The sequence below is a fragment of the Tubulanus polymorphus genome, chromosome 1, assembly GCF_964204645.1.
Source record: "Tubulanus polymorphus chromosome 1, tnTubPoly1.2, whole genome shotgun sequence".
Classification (NCBI taxonomy): Eukaryota; Metazoa; Nemertea; class Palaeonemertea; order Tubulaniformes; family Tubulanidae; genus Tubulanus; species Tubulanus polymorphus.
In genome coordinates this window covers 7,317,115-7,335,334 of record NC_134025.1, presented here as the reverse complement: position 1 = coordinate 7,335,334, position 18,220 = coordinate 7,317,115, and the positions used below count along the sequence as shown (strand labels likewise).

At 35.6% G+C, this 18,220-nt stretch overlaps 2 protein-coding genes across 12 annotated transcripts; one reads left to right on the top strand and one right to left on the bottom strand.

Moving 5' to 3' along the window:
• Positions 1-653: 653 nt before the first annotated feature.
• LOC141915326 (spermatogenesis-defective protein 39 homolog) lies at positions 654-8,579 on the bottom strand. 9 transcript variants are annotated; one of them, XM_074806821.1, is made up of 20 exons: positions 8,417-8,579; positions 5,317-5,409; positions 5,171-5,236; positions 4,675-4,771; positions 4,398-4,490; positions 4,023-4,103; positions 3,828-3,913; positions 3,674-3,742; positions 3,471-3,563; positions 3,248-3,384; positions 2,909-2,936; positions 2,743-2,816; positions 2,454-2,544; positions 2,205-2,339; positions 1,997-2,038; positions 1,775-1,864; positions 1,607-1,693; positions 1,370-1,459; positions 1,131-1,238; positions 654-1,035 (listed from the first exon to the last, which is right to left on the bottom strand). In XM_074806821.1, exons 2-20 carry the CDS (start codon positions 5,344-5,346, stop codon positions 1,015-1,017), a joined length of 1,518 nt encoding a protein of 505 aa, XP_074662922.1. In that variant the 5' UTR covers positions 5,347-5,409; positions 8,417-8,579; the 3' UTR covers positions 654-1,014. The 9 variants fall into 9 exon arrangements, with proteins under 9 accessions (XP_074662922.1, XP_074662919.1, XP_074662920.1 ...); XM_074806818.1 differs by lacking the exon at positions 8,417-8,579 and adding an exon at positions 6,874-7,003; XM_074806819.1 differs by lacking the exon at positions 8,417-8,579 and adding an exon at positions 6,830-6,971.
• Positions 6,807-17,786, top strand: LOC141915325 (TNF receptor-associated factor 3-like). Of its 3 annotated transcripts, none has more exons than XM_074806814.1 (11): positions 6,807-6,945; positions 7,939-8,066; positions 8,261-8,401; positions 9,094-9,198; positions 9,519-9,692; positions 11,335-11,418; positions 11,528-11,602; positions 13,297-13,416; positions 13,496-13,597; positions 13,841-14,021; positions 14,153-17,786. In XM_074806814.1, exons 2-11 carry the CDS (start codon positions 7,941-7,943, stop codon positions 14,725-14,727), a joined length of 1,683 nt encoding a protein of 560 aa, XP_074662915.1. In that variant the 5' UTR covers positions 6,807-6,945; positions 7,939-7,940; the 3' UTR covers positions 14,728-17,786. The 3 variants fall into 3 exon arrangements, with proteins under 3 accessions (XP_074662915.1, XP_074662916.1, XP_074662917.1); XM_074806815.1 differs by having other exon boundaries at positions 6,940-7,352; XM_074806816.1 differs by lacking the exons at positions 6,807-6,945; positions 7,939-8,066; positions 8,261-8,401 and adding an exon at positions 8,779-8,986.
• The last annotated feature ends 434 nt before the right edge of the window (positions 17,787-18,220 follow it).

Here is an 18,220-nt window from a genome sequence, read left to right as displayed (position 1 = left end):
AATTAGATGATGAACCAGCCTGTGATTTCTGAATCAAGGACCAACTATTAACGAGACTCTCAGGCAGACAATAAGGAAATAGGAAGTAATATAAGAGGTTACCGAGAAAAAGGGAATGTCCGAGTTATCAAGGATGGTTGGCAACTTTTCTCCCAGGTTTGATTATGCTATGTGTCCACCTAAGCAAAGGGCTACCACACCCATTGAACTACCGGATATTACTACTACCAAGTCACATCCTCTTAAGTGCCATGTGTACTGATGAAGTTTGGAAGGTGCACTGAATGTATAAGTACATGTACATAAGTAAACTGTAACTAATTACGATTAATAATTAGGTGCAAACGTGATGAAATCTAGTGTCCATCCAAGCACCTGGCTAATTAGCAGTGGAAATTCGAAGTGGCAGCAAATTTGTATAAGCAGTACTATGACGTGCCTTGTAGGACGAGAAAGGGCGTTCTGGTTAGTGGATTAAAATGCAAGTATTTTTAGGGTACCTACTTCAGGATGTGCCCTTTTTTTAACTGAAGTTAATGAAAATAGTAAAAACAGACACAAAACAGCATATCTTATGATATTAAATATACATTTATTCACATATATATATGTATAAACATGAAAACATCAATACAATAAATATTCAAGCTAACGGTATACACACTTAGGTATGTTTATGCAATAAACTATGAAAATAACAATCGATGTAGATAATCTGATTTAACTGAATGATGTGAATATAGCAACATTGCTAGTTTAACAATAAGTAAACCAACTAATTCGTCAGTTATATGATTTTGTATTTTTGCAGTTTTTTAATACGGATGATAGCCATACATTCTATAGTGATATCTTCAAATTCCATTTACATCATTACAAGAGCAGGAGTTAATAGAGATTTTGTCAAAAGCTGTATCACAATAATTAGCGCACGATAATGTTCATGGACGATCGACCCATTGGCTGGTGAACCTTTTCGAGAAGGGAATGTTCTTTGCATGGAAATACCAAATCCTAATTCTTCCATTTTATGCTCTGCAATACAAAACATAAACTTCACTGAGTAATATTCCTGTAAAAAATAGTATACATGTATTTATGAATCTACAATCTGTGTCAACAACACTTACTGAATTGCTAAGTGCATTTTGTGCATAGTAAAATTCCTCTGTATGTGGCTCCAATACTTTGGCTTTATATGACTCGATCTGTGCTCTATCTTTCATTGCAACAAAGGTCTGAAATAAAATGAGACATGAAATTCTTGAAGATTAAAAATCAACAATGACTAGTCATCGTACATACAGCAAGAAAATACCGGGTAGTCATAAGGAGGAAGGAATTAACAGTCATATAGTACTGTACTTACATCAATGACTACATGGTGACAACGACATTTAATCGCAATTTCGAGCCGTAGATCTGGATCATCGATCAACCGGGTATATTTACTCAATGCCTGAAAGTAAACACAAATTTATATCCATTAATTCAAGCCCATCCATCCTTTTTCCTAGCCATCACGTAAATATTCATCCTCATGACCATATACCCATTAGTTTCAACCATCAAACTGAAACCCACACAAAATCTACCCATGACTTACATCGGTAGGGGCACCAGTCTTTTGAAGAACATCTACCACCCTATCGAATCCTATGACTGCCTTCATTTTCGTTGTGCCAAACATTCCCTAAAACGAAATTCACAAATCAAAATATTGAACATGTGAAACTAATGTACTTCAGAACTTATGAAACAAAACGTTTCTAACTTTAGTAGTGAGTAGTTTCTCAACGTCCTTCCATCTGCGTAACTTTGACCTTGCACTCAGGGCTATCCATAGAAACTGTTTATCTGTCAACTATTTAAAGAAATTAAACCATGGACATTGAACTAGTAATGAATACAAGTATAAAATTCTTTTCAGCATTAACAATAATACAAGTAACAAGAGTTTTAAGTATCAATAAATCAATGAAAAAAAAAATTCTACCTGATGATGATTCTTTATTGACAGTGGACTAGCAAATGAATTCTGCAAAACAAATAAGATAGCTTCCTTGAAATGAAAAATACATGATGTAACATCACTAAACCGACGTTTATACCATAGGAGGGATATATCCAAAGTGTACCATATGAAATATTCAGTAGAAATTCAGAAATACCAGCATATATATGATTTCTATTGGAATAGTTACCTCACTAAGATCATAGTGGTAGAAACAACAGTAATACAATGTAGTAATAACTGGCATGTTTATTAGTGATGCAGCCCTAGGATATTCCTTAAACATCTGATTCTTGCCTTCTCTTTCATCCTTAGAATCAGCATCCTAAAAACATTTTTATTCAAATTTCCGAATTTCACTGGTTTGCACTTATAATAACAAGACAATCAAATTCAATTCCTTCTTTTGTTTCAATAAGTTTTAATAGCTGTATAATACCTCAACAGGAAGTTGCCTTTCCAACAGTGATACATGTTCTTGTAAAAGCCTCGTCTCCAAAGAAATTCCCGGAGATGATTGGAAATGTGTTCTATTTGAAAAACAAACAAAAGAAGTCTATTTAAACGTAGAGTTTAATTAGATCTAGATCATTTACTAAACCTATCTAGAATATATAATACAATTCTTAATCTGGATATCTCAGAAATCAGATGAATTTCATCATTCCTAAATGATCTGGACTATGCAGGCTTATGATTTCTGGGGAAGAAAAACGCATGACTCCTACCGTAGGCATGTTTCAAGGTTTCGTTTCTTTGTTTCTGCATTTGTTGATGATATTGCTTGCTTATATTTCAACATCTGCAATGAGATCATCACAAAAATTGACCAATATTTAAGTAGATTTAAATACCAATCACTTGTTTTTTGAAAGCTTTACGTCAGAAACTTACCGCACTTTCCTCAATACGGCCCATCATTCTGCAATAGATTTGTACTAACTTGAATATGTAGGCATATTCATAATGAAGATTTCATTAACTAGTATAATCAATATCATAAGTCCTGACTTGGGACATCATAAAGGTAGTTCAAATAATGTACATTTTCTCTCAGGATATATCTCAAAATCATCTATTTACCCATATTGTTCCTTATTGTTAACACATACTGGGGTAGTTATCACCTAGATTAATGATTTAGCCCCAGGGATAACTTTCAAGATATGTTAGGCATAGTTACTTATCATTATGGTAAAAAGTTATTCTGGTGAAAATGAGTAATGAAGGTACCCAAGAATATCCTCAAGGTCATTGAAGCTGTTCGTTTGAGTGAGAAAATTGATGTACTGATTCAGAGCTTGTGGACGCAACATCATTTCACGATTAAATATTGACTTCTTAACTGTGCTTTTCAGAAATAGAACTGCCTACAATGGAGAGAATGCAAGAATGATAGAAAATACATCGCTCTCTGGGAATTCTCTCCTTCTATCGGGTTGACACTTATACCTACAGCAGTAATAGCATTGCCATCATGGCATTTGATTGCTTCGTCTAGCAGGGCCAACTTCTCTTGCAGTGCTCTGTACAATTCCAGATTGTAAGGCTATAAAACAGAAAGATGGTACAATATATATCTGTGAACTTTTATTATTAAAGATGTTTATAATACTTGAACAAATTTTGCTAAATCAAAAACATTGTAGGCCTACATACCTGACCTCGTAATATACGTCTAACTGTTTCATCAGGAGGAACTGCAGACCAACGCTCCAATTTTGCAGCCTGATAAAAAAGATTAAGATCTATTTACACCAAAAATTTCCCTAAACTGTGGACATCCCAACGAGTCCCTTGAAATAAACGTTACCTGTGCATTGCTTTGCAGGATTCTATTTTGTGACTCGAGCTTTGCTAATTCAGTTAACGAAGGTGTCTTATTTTGACCTGGACCTCCTTGAAATAATAAGAATCAATGTAGATATGACTCAATGTTTAACATCAAGATATTCTCCCATAAGTTGTCAATTATCATACGTGTATCATTTCTTATTTGAAAATTTACCATCGATGAAGCTTTCAATGCCGGTTGTATCTCTTTTTGGGAAGCTAAATCCTGCAGGTGGTGCCGAATCTGAATTGTGTGCTTGATAAATAATGGGTAGAAAATCATCAGAAAATCAACAACTTAAAACTATTTAAGATATAGGATAAATGAAAATTCAAAATTAAATTAGGTGTGGTTGAAATCATTAATACATCAATCTGGTTCAAAGCGCATGAAATAAATTTTTCCTTACGGTACAGATGATCAAAAAGGTTGTAGGCATACACCAGGAACATTTCATTATGGCATTCTTCAAAGCATCTGCATTGATTCTGCATGGTAGACCACTAGTGCTGTATTAGAACAGGGAATATTTGCTACAAACCCATTTACCTCGATTATGAACATTCTGTGGGGCTGAAGTTGAAGTCCTGGCTGAGCTAGCCGATCCTCTCTGAACAAATCTGACTGATCGTGCTGAAGTCTCTGTAATAATCACAATACACAGTATCACTGAGCATGATGGGTGAAATATTAAATATTATACAAAACATGCTGCATTTTCATCACCGGTACTTTTTTCATAGTCTCAATTCATACATGCTAACATGAAAGGCAAGAAAATCAATCTACATGGAATAGATGATTTCATTAAAAATGTCACACTCACCAACTTTTGAATCATCCCAATTGATCAATTCCGTATCATCATTGTCGAAAACACTGCCAGCTGTTAAACTTTTAGCTGTACGTAGATCTGCAACATCCTAAAAGATAGAAAATTTTGCAGCTATTATGTTGTCCTGAGGGGTCACATTAAGTGGCATATTAGGTGCAACCCCTAGATCAGCCTCTTGGCATGGGCTGCCAGTTCCACCACAGGGAACCGACGCAAAAATCTTTTGACCTCAGTATCCTAGGTACCATACTATATAGGATACTAGAATCAAAGACTTATTGAATCAGGCCCAGCTGCGAGTTCTACAGTTCTGAGTTAAGATTTGACTCCTCTTTGAAAATGAACTAATTTTAACTTGGGAGTTAAAACTCATAGTGGAACTGGAGCTGCCTATTCAAAAGGGATTTAAATAAAACCAAATGAAGGCATAAATCAAATGCTCTAAAATGCTAAAAAGAAAGAGTAATCATTGTCTTTAATTACGTACCTCATCAAAATTGAACCCTCTTGACTTACTACTCCCCCAGTATTCCTCATCAGATATATCATCACTCTAGAAAAATATAAACACCTCAGGAAAATCTACAAAAAATCATTTAAATGCAGATCAAGTCAACAGACTTGTTAACTAACCCAGCTAAACGTCTTCTTAGTATTCATCATTAGCCTATCTATTTCTTACACCCCAATAATACTTCAGCTCTTTCAAGACTGTTCCCTCATTTTCTGTAAATAAAAGTATTGTATCACTGTCACAACAGTAGAACTGGATCCTGGTGCTTCATTGGCGGATCTGGGTCGCAAATACTTCATAAAATTAGCCATGTGCGACAGACTAGTTCATGCAACTGCCACCAGGGGACTTAGAAAGAACCATATCTTCGGTTTAACAAATTCATCCTAGGCGTTAACAGGCATACCTCTAATGCTGCAACAAGAGGTGATCTCGGCCAATTCCCCCTCCTTACTTCTATCATACCCCGCTGCGTCAAATTCTGGCTTAGAATCTGTTACATTGAATATCTACAAAACGCCCACACTCCCCCCAATTCCTCTAGAGCTACCACCCACAACTGGAGTGCTGGCATTAAAAATACTCTCTCATGTCTTGATATGCCAGACATTTGGACTAACCAGCCAGGGCCATTCTAAAATCTCATCCAAATCTATAAAAAATTCACTTCAATCCCTATATAGTTCCCAGTGGCTCACTCATAAATGATTCTACTAAAACACCTAAATTACGCACATACAAACTGTTTAAGAAAGGCTTCTATCCTGAAAACTATCTTCATCAAAAATTCCAATTAGAAAAGATCTAAACTCAGAGTCTCTAGCCATTCCCTTCAAATAGAAAAAGGCCGACACTCGCCCTCCTATAGCTCCTGAATGTAGAACCTGTCCCCTGTGCCTCAGCTCATCCATAGAGCATGAAGAGCACTTTCTCGTCCATTGCCCAACACTCTGTTCCACCCGTATACCTTTTTTTGAACGAATAACTGATATCGCTCTCCCTTTCTCTGAACTCTCCGATAATGAAAAATTCCTCTTCCTAATTGCATATAACAACAATGACAGTGAAATAGGCAACATATCCTCTCAACAAGTCAACAAGCTTTGCCTCCAAAGAAAAACCCATCTGAACCCATCCCAATATATATAGGGTCTGCCTTCAACCTTATATATTACTCACTACTTGATAAACTGTTAGATTACGTATATAGCTTAATCTTATATAATATCTATCATCTCATATTATCTTCATATAATATCCATCATTCTTCCATCATCATACCTATATGTATTATTATAATTTCTATAATCCCTGTAATCGCTGTATTATACCTTGTATGTCTGTTTTTATATATTACTTTATTGTATTACATTCACCAATAATGTTCTGTCACATTAAGGATCAATAAAGTCATTTTGAATTTGAATTTGGTTAAGCCATTTTGGTACAGATAGGCCTATATTTAATATAATTGTCATTGATTGAACTATGATTGCCCCGTTTCTAGTTAATTAGCTCTCAATTAAATTATCAACCCACCAATATTATAATGGTAATGCGCACTCGGCGGGAAAACCCCAAACAAATCAAGATGGCTGAGGAGGGAAAGAAGGCCCCCTAAAATCTACCCACCCTGTATTCCACCTAGCTGCGTGAAAGCTGATGTGACTCTGTACCTCAGGAATGTGCATTGATAATCAGCGATATATGACAAAAAAGGATATGCTTAGTAAAGTGATGAAAAATAAGTGAGTCATCTGCTGTGTCGTCGTGTCATAGAAACTGAACTATACTATATACTACGCGGGGTCGACTGGGCAATTCAATTCAATCTAATAATATTCATCATGATAGCCGTCGTCAGTTACCAGTCTATGATTAATAGTTTTACGATCGGATATTTTCAAAGAGCCCATCCGTTTTAGGATAAAAGCTTAATACCAGGACCAACGATTTTAGGAAACTCATTAGAAGATATCACTGAAAACCACGCATGAATCACTCACCCATGACCATAATCTGATAAAACTCACTGATTGATTATTATGAAAGAAAGGTTACTGACTAATAAAATTTAAATGTGACTTACTTAGTCATGTGAAAAAATCCCCAACAAAATGAGACGAGAAGGAAGGCGGATAGGCTTTAGAAGAGGGTAAGAATATTGGGAATGATTTATTAATGGAGAAGGTTGGCTATTTCTACACCAATTCGCCCACTAAAACTTTTAAAATGTGGTAGGCCTGGGCCTAGCTAAACCATTAGACCAGATGGGCTAGCCATTGGCAGAATAGTCTTAACTAGAATAATGATGCTGTATTGGCAAAACATATCCACTTATGAAGGCCTTTATAGGAGCAGGAGTATAGGATCTAGCTGGTGTGTTTGTTCTGGGGGTAACCCTCAAGATCCTGGTGTTCAGACTAGTAATGGACTTTTTAGACTGAAGAAAGGTGGTACAAACCACCCGGAATATTTCTAGTATTTTTATATATAGACTTATTGTTTCATCACGGATATTGTGATCTTACTGATCCATAGTATGCCCTAATGGAGACTACCGGTACTGACAATATTTGTACCTTGAGGTAAGTACTGCTCTAAGACTTTTAGCTGTACGTAATATTTTTACAAGATTTATTCATCTTTATTTTCATACAGATTGAATGTTTCTAGATTGCAGTTGGTCTATAAGAAATACGCTTCAGTTTAATCTACAATATCGCTTCTTCTTTTTTAAGGAATGAGCAACCGCCAGGAATTTGGTAATTCTCCTACATCGAGTCTGCATTCCTTCCCTCCTGAATTTCAGAATCCAGAGTTTACCAAAGAAGTTGATGAACACTATGTTTGTCTCCTCTGTGGAAAGGTAGTTTTTCCATTTCACCTGCTGTAAGCTTACATCTGTGACAAAGTTTGAAAGAAGTCTAATCATTACTAGATGAAATCTTTTTGTTCTAGTCATATTTTGAATGAAAAAAGAAAAATAATTGAGTTGTGAGAATTAGTTGCACCTCTGATTATTCTTGCAGTATAATGCTTCCCAAATTGTTTGGTTTTCAGGTCTTGCAAATGGCAATGCAGACTCCCTGTGGCCACAGGTTTTGTAAGTCATGTCTGCATGAATTCCTATCCGAAGAAGATCCACGACCATGCCCTTATGCCGAAGAAGATTGTTTGAATCTTAGCTTTAAGAAGAAAAATGTGAGTGTTACATACCAAGAACTCGAATAATAAACTCAGTATACACCAGGAGCACCTCCCTGCAAGGTGCATCGCATAAATTATCCTGTTGATTTAGTTCTAGTGCTTGGGTCACAGTTGCACGGGACCATTGCCTGTGATGTCATTCGTATGTAGGGAGGGCATATTGCTGTAGAGACTTGCTGTATAGAACACCTATGACATGCTCTTTAGTCTTTCGGTGATGATAAAGGGATCGATTGAGTTGAAATGGGCCTATACCGAATGTAATAATTAGCAGTGCGAGTTTTCTCATTTGTAATAAATGTTCTTTTATGCCTATTGGTATAAATACCTCCGAAAAAGTAATTAAATTGATGCACTGCAGTGTAGTTGAATAAGGAAACTGATAGTAAAAGTGGGTTTTCCCCATTTCGAAATCAACGTTGGTACTTCCCACTATTAATACTAGCCAGTTTTCCCCAGTATTTGTTTCATTATCTCTTATATATGTTATAAACGGGTGTTCTGATGAATTGCAGGCTGGATTTTAGAAATGATGATAATCTAATGTTTTATATAACGATTTATATGGAAGTTGTTAATGTATGATATTTTTCAGAGTTCTTTCATTAGATGTTCTCTTGCCTATTTCACTGATCTCGTATGGTATAAAACAAGGGTTATCTATTAAGTTATCGTTTCTGTTTTAGGTCACAGATGATTTCCCAGCTCGTAAAGACATCTTAAAGTTTGAAGTCTATTGTAAAAATAAAGCAGAAGGATGCGAGGATCGGATGACTTGGAAAGAACAGATAGTAAGTATTGATCCAGGGTATTGGTCATGGTTTAGATGATATTGTTGATCATCTTTGGATTTATTGATAATGTAGTAATTACTTTTGTATAAATCCATTCTGATTTAAATCAATGTCCTCATAAAATTTGATCTGAATTATTTCCACTTTAGCCTATATCTAACCATGTATTAAACGGATGAATTGCTTCTCAGCGCCATAGGAGTCATTAAGAAAGGCTAACTAGTTAATTGTGAGATGGAGTTCTGTATGGAGTCAAATGCTTCAAAGATTTGCCCTAACTGTTCCATCAGTATATTAAAATCTTGATCTCATTCCAGGCTCACTACAATGATAAGTGTAAATTCACTCGTGTTCCGTGTCCGAACAGGTTGGAAGGTTGCCATGAGCTCATCTTGAGAAAGGATTTACATGTGCATACAGAAGACGACTGTTTATATCGCCAAGTTGTGTGTCCACATTGCAATGAAGCATATAAGGCGATAAGCCTAGCTGTATGTTGTTACATTTATTTCTTTCACACACACTCGATAAGCTTACATGTTGTTGAAATAATGACCAGTCTTAGGAACGAACACTGGATGATGTACAAAAAATTTACTACAGTAGGCCATGCATATCTGACATAAATCATTCATTGACCACTGTCACTTCTTTGTGACTGCTTAACCATTTTGCTGTTAATGCAACCGTGGAACTGCTGTAGAAAACCTAATTGTAGACTTGTTAGCCCACTTGGGACTTTAGTCCCAACGGGCTATTGCATTCACTTTTCGTCCGTCGTCCGTCCGTAGACGGAATCCAGTTATTTTGGGAAGTTTTGAAGACGCTTCAAGGTAACGTCTTGATATTTGGGTTACACGTGTATCTACCCTAGACACATCTTCAGCCCAAAAACTGGCCCTGTCAGAATCAAGATGGCTGACTGGCAGCCATTGTTGTTCGCCAAAATCAGCACTTTTTACACATTTTTGAACTTTTTGAGGGAAATTTTGAAGACGCTTCGATCAATTACCTTGATCTTTCGGATATATATGAATCCCCCCAGGGCCCATCAACGAAACAAAAATTGGGTCGGTCGGACTCAAGATGGCCGTCCCATGACCTTTTTAGTGCCCAAAAATGTTAATTTTTGCCCGAATTCTGAGTCCTGTAGCTTCCTACTGGTTTACCATTTCTCATTGCAATTTGTGATGGGTATTCTTTGGAAAGGGATGTTTTATACCTCAGACAGGTATTTTTCATCAGCCAATTATGACGCAATTGGCGGCCATCTTGGTGTCACCAGTACTCATTCGTAAGTGGGAAAAAGTTTTTCCACATTATATTGATACCTAAGCGTATTTTGCTACCAAAATCAATTAGAAAGTTGTAGCTAATAACGTGTTCTATGATTGTGGTGAGTTTCAAGGTCATTGGATTTCGTATATGGCCACCAGGGGCGTTGAATAATACAATATCTTAGCATTTCTTTATTATATTCGTACCTATGCATATTTTGTAACCACAATCAATTGGAAAGTTGTAGCTCATGACATCATCTATGATTGTTGTGAGTTTTAAGGACATTAGTTTTTCTATATGGTCACCAGGGGGCGTTGAATAGTAGAATAAATTAGTATATCCTTATTATATTGGTACCTAGGCATATTTTGTTACCATGATCAATTGCAAAGTTGTAGTTCATGACATGTTCTATGATTGTAGTGAGTTTCGAGGTCATTGGGTTTTGAATATGGTTACCAGGGGGCGTTGAATAGTAGAATGACTTAGTATTTCCATATTAAATTGGTAACGAGGCATATTTTGTTATCACAATCAATTACAAAATCGTAGCTGCTGACATGTTCTATGATTTTGGTGAGTTTCAAGGTCGTTGGTTTTTGTAAATGGTCACCAGGGGGCGTTGAATATTGAAATTGTTAGATTGTTGAGCATTTGAAACCATTTCCCAAGTGGGCATGGTGTCCCTGGACCCCTAGTTGGTATAAATCATTTGTCTTAAGATTAGCCAGATGCTTTGAAGTTGAGTGTCATAGCAGATGCGGCAATGAATTTTCAGTCCACTTGGGACTTCAATGGAACTTTTAGGTTTGTTAATAATGACTAGTGGTATTAAATGATAATCAATTTCAGCATCATATCGAAGAACTCTGTTCAGAGAAAATGAAAGTTTGCCCATTTGGGTGTAGCTCGACAAAAACATATAAAAATGACCAGGTACGAATGATTTCAACCACTTTTTATGTATGACTTTATTGTACTTAGTATGGTTTATAGAATTTGTTGTTCTTGGGATAATATGTAATGAAATAATAGAATGTTTCAGTTAAAGGAACATATGGAGGTATGTCCAAATAAAAAGGAAAGCTGTAGACTAGCCTCTTTTGGCTGTGAATATTTGGTAAGTGCAAGGTGTACTAGCTACCGAGGAATAGTTCTTTCTGCATATTTATATATTGTACATCACTGGTGTTCAGTATTGGAAGTGGTTATATGTCTAATCCAACTTTGCATTGGTGTGTTTATTTTGTCTGGATAAAATAGGCACTTACACCACACAACTAACTTATGATATTTTGATTTGATGTATTTGGAATGCCAAGATAATCCTGCCAATCCTTGACGTAAATTAGCTCGAGCATGTTGAATGAAAACAATATTGATTACTGTATTTTCTATTGCATTCTGGCTTATAGATATGCGCAAAGGCTTCCTATTTGATCAAACCACGTATAGTTCAGTTATACATATGTCTAATTAGTTTTTAATTAAGATTCTTAAGCATTATGTTGTGTGCTTTCATAGATATCTTAAATAACAGATACTTAACACTACATTTTGGTTTCATGAACTGGGTAATGTTTCCATCACCACAAATATGTCGAAACTAACCTCATTGTTCCATGGTTTGTCGTTTTTTGTGGTGGTTATCCCAACAATGATTGATGGTTAATGATTTAGTCATTCAATAATCAGTCTATCGCCACGATCACAAGAGTTTTTGACCGGGCCCAAGTTTGGACCAACTGTTCACCTCGGTGCCAAGTGGGTCTAACCTGTTCGACAAGAACTGGATTTGGCATGACCAAAACATTGGACCAGGCCCATGCCAAATTATGGCACAGGTCAAATTATTCCATGTGAATGGTAGCTAGAAGTGACTTCTCGCCACAACATTGTTATGATAGCATTTCACAAACAAATGAGTGATTTCTCATTTGATATGGGAAAAATTTGACTTGGGTCCGGCCAGGGCCAGTTTAACCAAGGCAAAATCGTCTGTGTGATCGCAGCTTTTAGGAAAACCTAGAAAAAGTTTGTATTTTATCCTTTACTGATTAACATCTGTTTTTCCGTGTTAACACAGAATGATCATTCCAAAAACAGATGCTATCTGTTTCTGGAATGATCATTCTGTTTTTGGAATGATTGTTCTGTGTAGTGTGTTGGGGTCATTATATTACCTATGTTCCAGATATTGGCAATCCTGATTTAAACCAAAACTCTCAGAAGATTAACCTAGATCTTATGGACCTTTCCCATCTGGTTTGTGGTCATTTTTGCTTTTTGTTCTGGTAAATGTAAAAGCTAATGTCCAGTTTGTTAATCCTTGCATTCCTCAGAAAAACAGCATGTATATCTGGAATCTTGTTGAAGAACCTCTGCACTAAGAATTAAGCTAAACTTGGGTTAAATTTAGGTAGAAGCTGTAGATTCATTAACTCAAAAAGTATTTTATGTTAAGAGTTTTTAGGACATAGATATTTTTTTCAAGGACAGCTGTATATACCGAAATATACTCATGCTGCTATTAAGCTATGCTGCTGAATTCAATAAATACCTTTTGATTTTTATCCTTTTTTCAACTCAAATCTTTGCACAATATTGGCACATTGATTTTCACCTGATATCATTACTTTCACTCATTTACACATCTACTGGCAAAAACATGATTTAACCTATTGCATAGAAATGTAATATATAAATCTAATTCAACTATTCTTATTATTATATATATTTCACTAAAAAGAATAAACATAGATTTGTGCTTGCTAGTAAACGTTTATTTGCTATAAATGAGGTATTTTTTTTAAGGGTACAAGGGAAGAATTGATAAAACATGAAAACGATGGTGCGAGCCACCATATCGAGATCATGGCAAACATTATTGGTGAAAATAGACTTGTGATATCTCGTCTGAAAACCTTACACCAGGTAAAGAAATGAAGTTCAAAGTGTTTTCCATTTTAACATTATTGAAATACACCATCCCAATAACTTGCTCTTCACATAGGATATGATGAATAATCAAGATATCATGAGAAATGATTTAAGTAGGCTGAATGCGGTTACTACTCAGTGTCAAAGCAAAGTAGAAGAAATAAATGATTCAAAGGTGATTAATTTTTCAACAAACCTAATGCATGTAGGCCTACATGTACTTCAAATATTGGCCTACCATACCAGTTTATTGATAAGCAATGAAGATTACTTGGTTTCATCTATTAATCTATTTGATTATGCAAAATATCTTTCCTATTTCTCAGCTGTCCAAATTGTGCAAAGCAGTATTACCATTATGCATCTTTTTATTTATATACGTGGAAGTATTACAATATTTGTGATCTTGCTGTTTAAGAATATAACTGAGGGTCAAATAAATGAATTGAAAGAAGGAGTGAGACACATGCGTCAAGAAGTTAGTTCTGTGGATAGCAACATGCTAATGGTGCAACGGTCTGTTCAGGAAATGCAAAGTCAATTCATGTCTCTAAGTAGTGGTGGTAATGCTGCATCCAACAGTCGGTCTGATTTACCAGGTTTGTTTTACTTCTTTCGTTCTATTATCCTCAATCATGTATCCAATGTTTTTAACACTAATACTTAGTTGTGATTGACTAATCTAACCATTTTCGGCATTGCAATTGCATCTTTCATATCATTCTTTTAGACAACTTCAATAATCATTTTCAAGCACTTGAGAGACAGGTTGGGCTGCATGATCTACAAATAAGCGAAATGGACTTGCAGTATCAGATTCTGGAGACAGCTACGTATGATGGTATTCTACTGTGGAAAATCAAGGACTATAAACGTCGCAAGAAAGAAGCGAAAGATGGAAAGAGCTTATCTCTTTATTCACAGCCATTTTACACCAGTCGGCACGGGTATAAAATGTGCGCTCGGGTATATTTAAACGGCGATGGCATGGGAAAAGGCACGCACCTGTCATTATTCTTTGTTATCATGCGCGGCGAATATGATCAGTTGTTACAGTGGCCATTCACACAGAAAGTTACGTTGATCATTCTTGATCAGGAGCGACGTAATCGTCACTTGCAAGATGCTTTTCGGCCTGACCGCGAAAGCTCGAGTTTCAGACGACCGACGTCTGAAATGAACATTGCATCTGGCTGCCCCCGGTTTGTTTCACATGATATCTTGGAGAAAGGTGAAACATACATCAAGAATGATTGCATGTTCATTAAAATAAAAGTAGACATTACGGGTTTAGATCCTCCTTAGCAGTCATGGTTTCGATGATTTATGAACAATATTTATTTGTGGAGATGGGTATGTGTTGGTCTGAAAGCAATGCTAGTCTTTTTTGTGTAATCCACTCAATGATTTTGTCTGAATACAGACACTCATGCATTTATGTTTTCAATTGTTTCATCATGCCACGTACTGGTATTTACTCCAGTGTAGCCTTAATTTACAACTTCGAAGTACGGATTCATAAGATATTTCGACATGGTTTGAAATCCTCTGTGATTTCGGGAGAAAAGTTGCTTTTACTATGTGACCCTTCTTCTGTAATCTCAAAGAATTTCAAACCTTGATGAAATACTATGTATGTATTCTTACTTTAGCTTACTATTATTATATTAAGAGCATAGTATCTTCATCAGATTTCCTTGAATAATCGCGTATGATTTTCTGGAAAAGAACTATAATTGTAAACAGACATTTTTCATGTACTCTCTCCACAATGAATATTCAAATCATTAACGTAAATTCTAGCGACTTTAATTCTAGCTGGTTTTAAGCTTAATAGCTCAATACCCTAACGCTCCTTTGAAAATCGCTGTCTTTTTTGGCTGCTATTGACTGAAAATGATATTTCATTCTAGCATTGTATATCGATTACATTAATTCATACTAACTACAGTAACATGTGTGAGGAATTGTGGCATTCTACCGTTACCCAGAGTGCTGTGAAAGAAATTGAAAAATCAACTCATTACTTGTCATCGAATTGCAATTGCGTTAAAAATTTCATTTGATTACCATTGCTGATTCAGTGATTTAGTTCATTTTGTATTCTAGATATTTGTTTTAATGTTCTAATTAAGCATCTTCTGGGTAAAAAGCTGTAGTCATGTCTTGATACACCGCCAGCCTTGCTTATCACCAACAATTTTCAAAATCCAAAACGCCTGTATCTCTGCTTTAAGAGTGATTTATTTCATATATTTACTGACTACTTATGTTGTTAGTCTGAAGAACAGTGCTCTGAGGTCATTTGAAACAGATACTGGTAAATAGGTTACTATTAACCTTCGACATAATGGTTCAGGAACTCGTGTTATCAATTCCCCAATAAACCATCACAAATCCCCCATGTTGGTGATGTATCGAGATATGATTGTATTGTATGCTATGGTATTTTAGGAGTTGGGTCAGGCCATATCTTGTAGGTTCTATCTATCTATCTACCTAAACTGTCTTCTCATTGGCTTTCAATCATCTATCACATTCTTATAATATTCACATCTTTTTAAACATCTTGTATTTCTTCCAAACCTTTGACCAACAATTTGAAATATTTCGATACAGTCAAATCTCTGTATAACAGTACTTTATCCAGTGTTATAAATGAAGATGTTACAACACAATGTTACAACACAAAGGTTAAAACCAGTACGTTCTACTGAGATTGGACTGTTTTTGTTGGGAGCTTAAATCTGTTGAACCCTTGCGTGGGTTAAGTTCAGGGGCGTTGGAAGCAAATTACTCCAATTTGTCAAAAACATAGTATAAAAAAAAAACGTTGTTTGGTAAATTATTGCCGTGGCTTTTGCCGCTGCAGTTCCAACGCCACTGAAGTTGCTATCCTTAGATGATCAGAAACTCCTGTAGAAAGTCAAAATACATATTTATTAAATGGAAGTACCTGACCCCTGAAGAGATGCTTCTCGGATGAATATTTGACTACGAAGTATGAGTTAATGCCGTGATGTACACAGTGTTTGTTTAAAAATATCTTTGGACTTATATTTGTAGCTCGCTTGCTGAAGGCCATTCGGGCTTATGCTATACCCCTGTGTCTTAGTGGTGGTCAAGCATTTTTTTGTATGACCAAAATATTTATCATATTTCATGTCAACTGGCATGACCTATCACATGACCTGAGTAGGTCATGATGTTATCCAAGATGACCAACTGTGACTTCAATTAGAATCTGACCAAGCGGGCTCAGATGTATTCGCATGTTGTAAAAAATATGAATACCCCGGTACTGTGAAAAAGGAAATGCATGTTTGGAAAATAAATGTGAATAATTGCTTAGAATAGAGAAGAATGCCATAAATTGTAATGGTAGATGTATTTGTTTCATGTTGTTGGAGTTAATTGCGTGAATATCTTGAAATTTTGTATATAATTTGTAATGAAAGATGGAATTCATTGCTTATGATTTTTAGCTCCACTGTGACTGAAGGGTTGTTCGGGCGCCCCTGAGGGTGGAGATTCTATTCCTTCAAATTGCTATTAGTCCTAAAGTTTTTAATCAGATCAAGTCCATAATTGGTATGAATGTTCTATGGACCAATACCTACAAAGTACAGAGCCCTTTTTGGATTTGGCCAAAAGTGGCACGCCTAGGTATGCAGCTTCCATTTCTTCGAATCACACAGCGGAGCTATATAAGCCGATAGGCTCCTTGTGTTTAGGTAATATCGTCACATATTATATGTATACAAAAATAAAAGTTATTCTCACTTTGGCCTCACATCATAAAAACATATTTGCACTTGAAATATACCCAAAATGAGTTACTCGATTTATATCAGTTGAATATTAAGAATATCGACCGCTGGAAATTGATCCGTGAACTGTGTGTTACAAATATATTGTTTTTGCCCGCATATATTACAAAAATCTGTTCATACCAGTTACTAATTGATATATGAAGGAAATTATACCTAATTTTTCTGATCTAACAAAGAATACATGGACATCAAATTGCAATTGCGTTAAAAACTCATTTGATTACCATCGCTGATTCAGTGATTTGATTCATTTCATATTCTAGATATTCAGAGCTGCTACTATTCCTGATTTTCAATATTTGTTACTATTTTTAACGAGAAATGCTGATTGGATTTGTTTTGATGCATACAGAAATATAAAAGATGTTACTGAGCGTCTCATTGTTTGATTACCAATTAATTTGAACAAAATGTTACTGAAATAATTTCAATTTGTTACTGATCCGAGGTTGGCAGCCCTGGATATTTGTTTCTTATGTTCTGGTTCAGCATGTTCTGAGTAAGAAGCTATTATTTCAATAAATTCTAACATACATACGTAGTAAGTTTGTTATTTTTGAAAAGCTCAGTTTACATTAGCAGATAGCAGTTATACACGTATGTCACACATCTATAGTTCATTTTACATCCAATAAGATTGGATTGGCTGTGATATCATGTGCATTACCTACCTCTGTAGACTGTGGTTTACTTGATATTCTACTTTTGGTTATTATAGATTTGATGTATTGATAGATGCTGATCTTGCCGCAAGTGAAATCCTTACTTGCTTGGTTATACATGATGACTAACTTTATACGGGAAAACTACAAGAATATACGTTATTATCAAAGTCTGGCTAACTTGGACCTATGATAAAGGTTCAGAGACCTGACTAAAACGATCTTGAATGAATACTGCTAAAATAGAAACTTAAATTGAGCTTTTTTTATTCATCTAATTACAGGTTAATAGCATAATACAGT

Bases quoted from the DNA above. Each gene is read 5' to 3' on its own strand.
- LOC141915326 (XM_074806821.1), bottom strand. From the start codon at position 5,346: ATGATGAATACTAAGAAGACGTTTAGCTGG. The intron at 3,743-3,827 runs GTAACGTTTATT...CTTTTTTATCAG, and splicing joins TCCTGCAAAGCAATGCACAG to GCTGCAAAATTGGAGCGTTG. The intron at 3,564-3,673 runs GTATGTAGGCCT...TCTGTTTTATAG, and splicing joins GACGTATATTACGAGGTCAG to CCTTACAATCTGGAATTGTA.
- LOC141915325 (XM_074806814.1), top strand. From the start codon at position 7,941: ATGAGCAACCGCCAGGAATTTGGTAATTCTCCTACATCGAGTCTGCAT. The intron at 9,693-11,334 runs GTATGTTGTTAC...AATCAATTTCAG, and splicing joins ATAAGGCGATAAGCCTAGCT to CATCATATCGAAGAACTCTG. The intron at 11,419-11,527 runs GTACGAATGATT...AGAATGTTTCAG, and splicing joins AAACATATAAAAATGACCAG to TTAAAGGAACATATGGAGGT.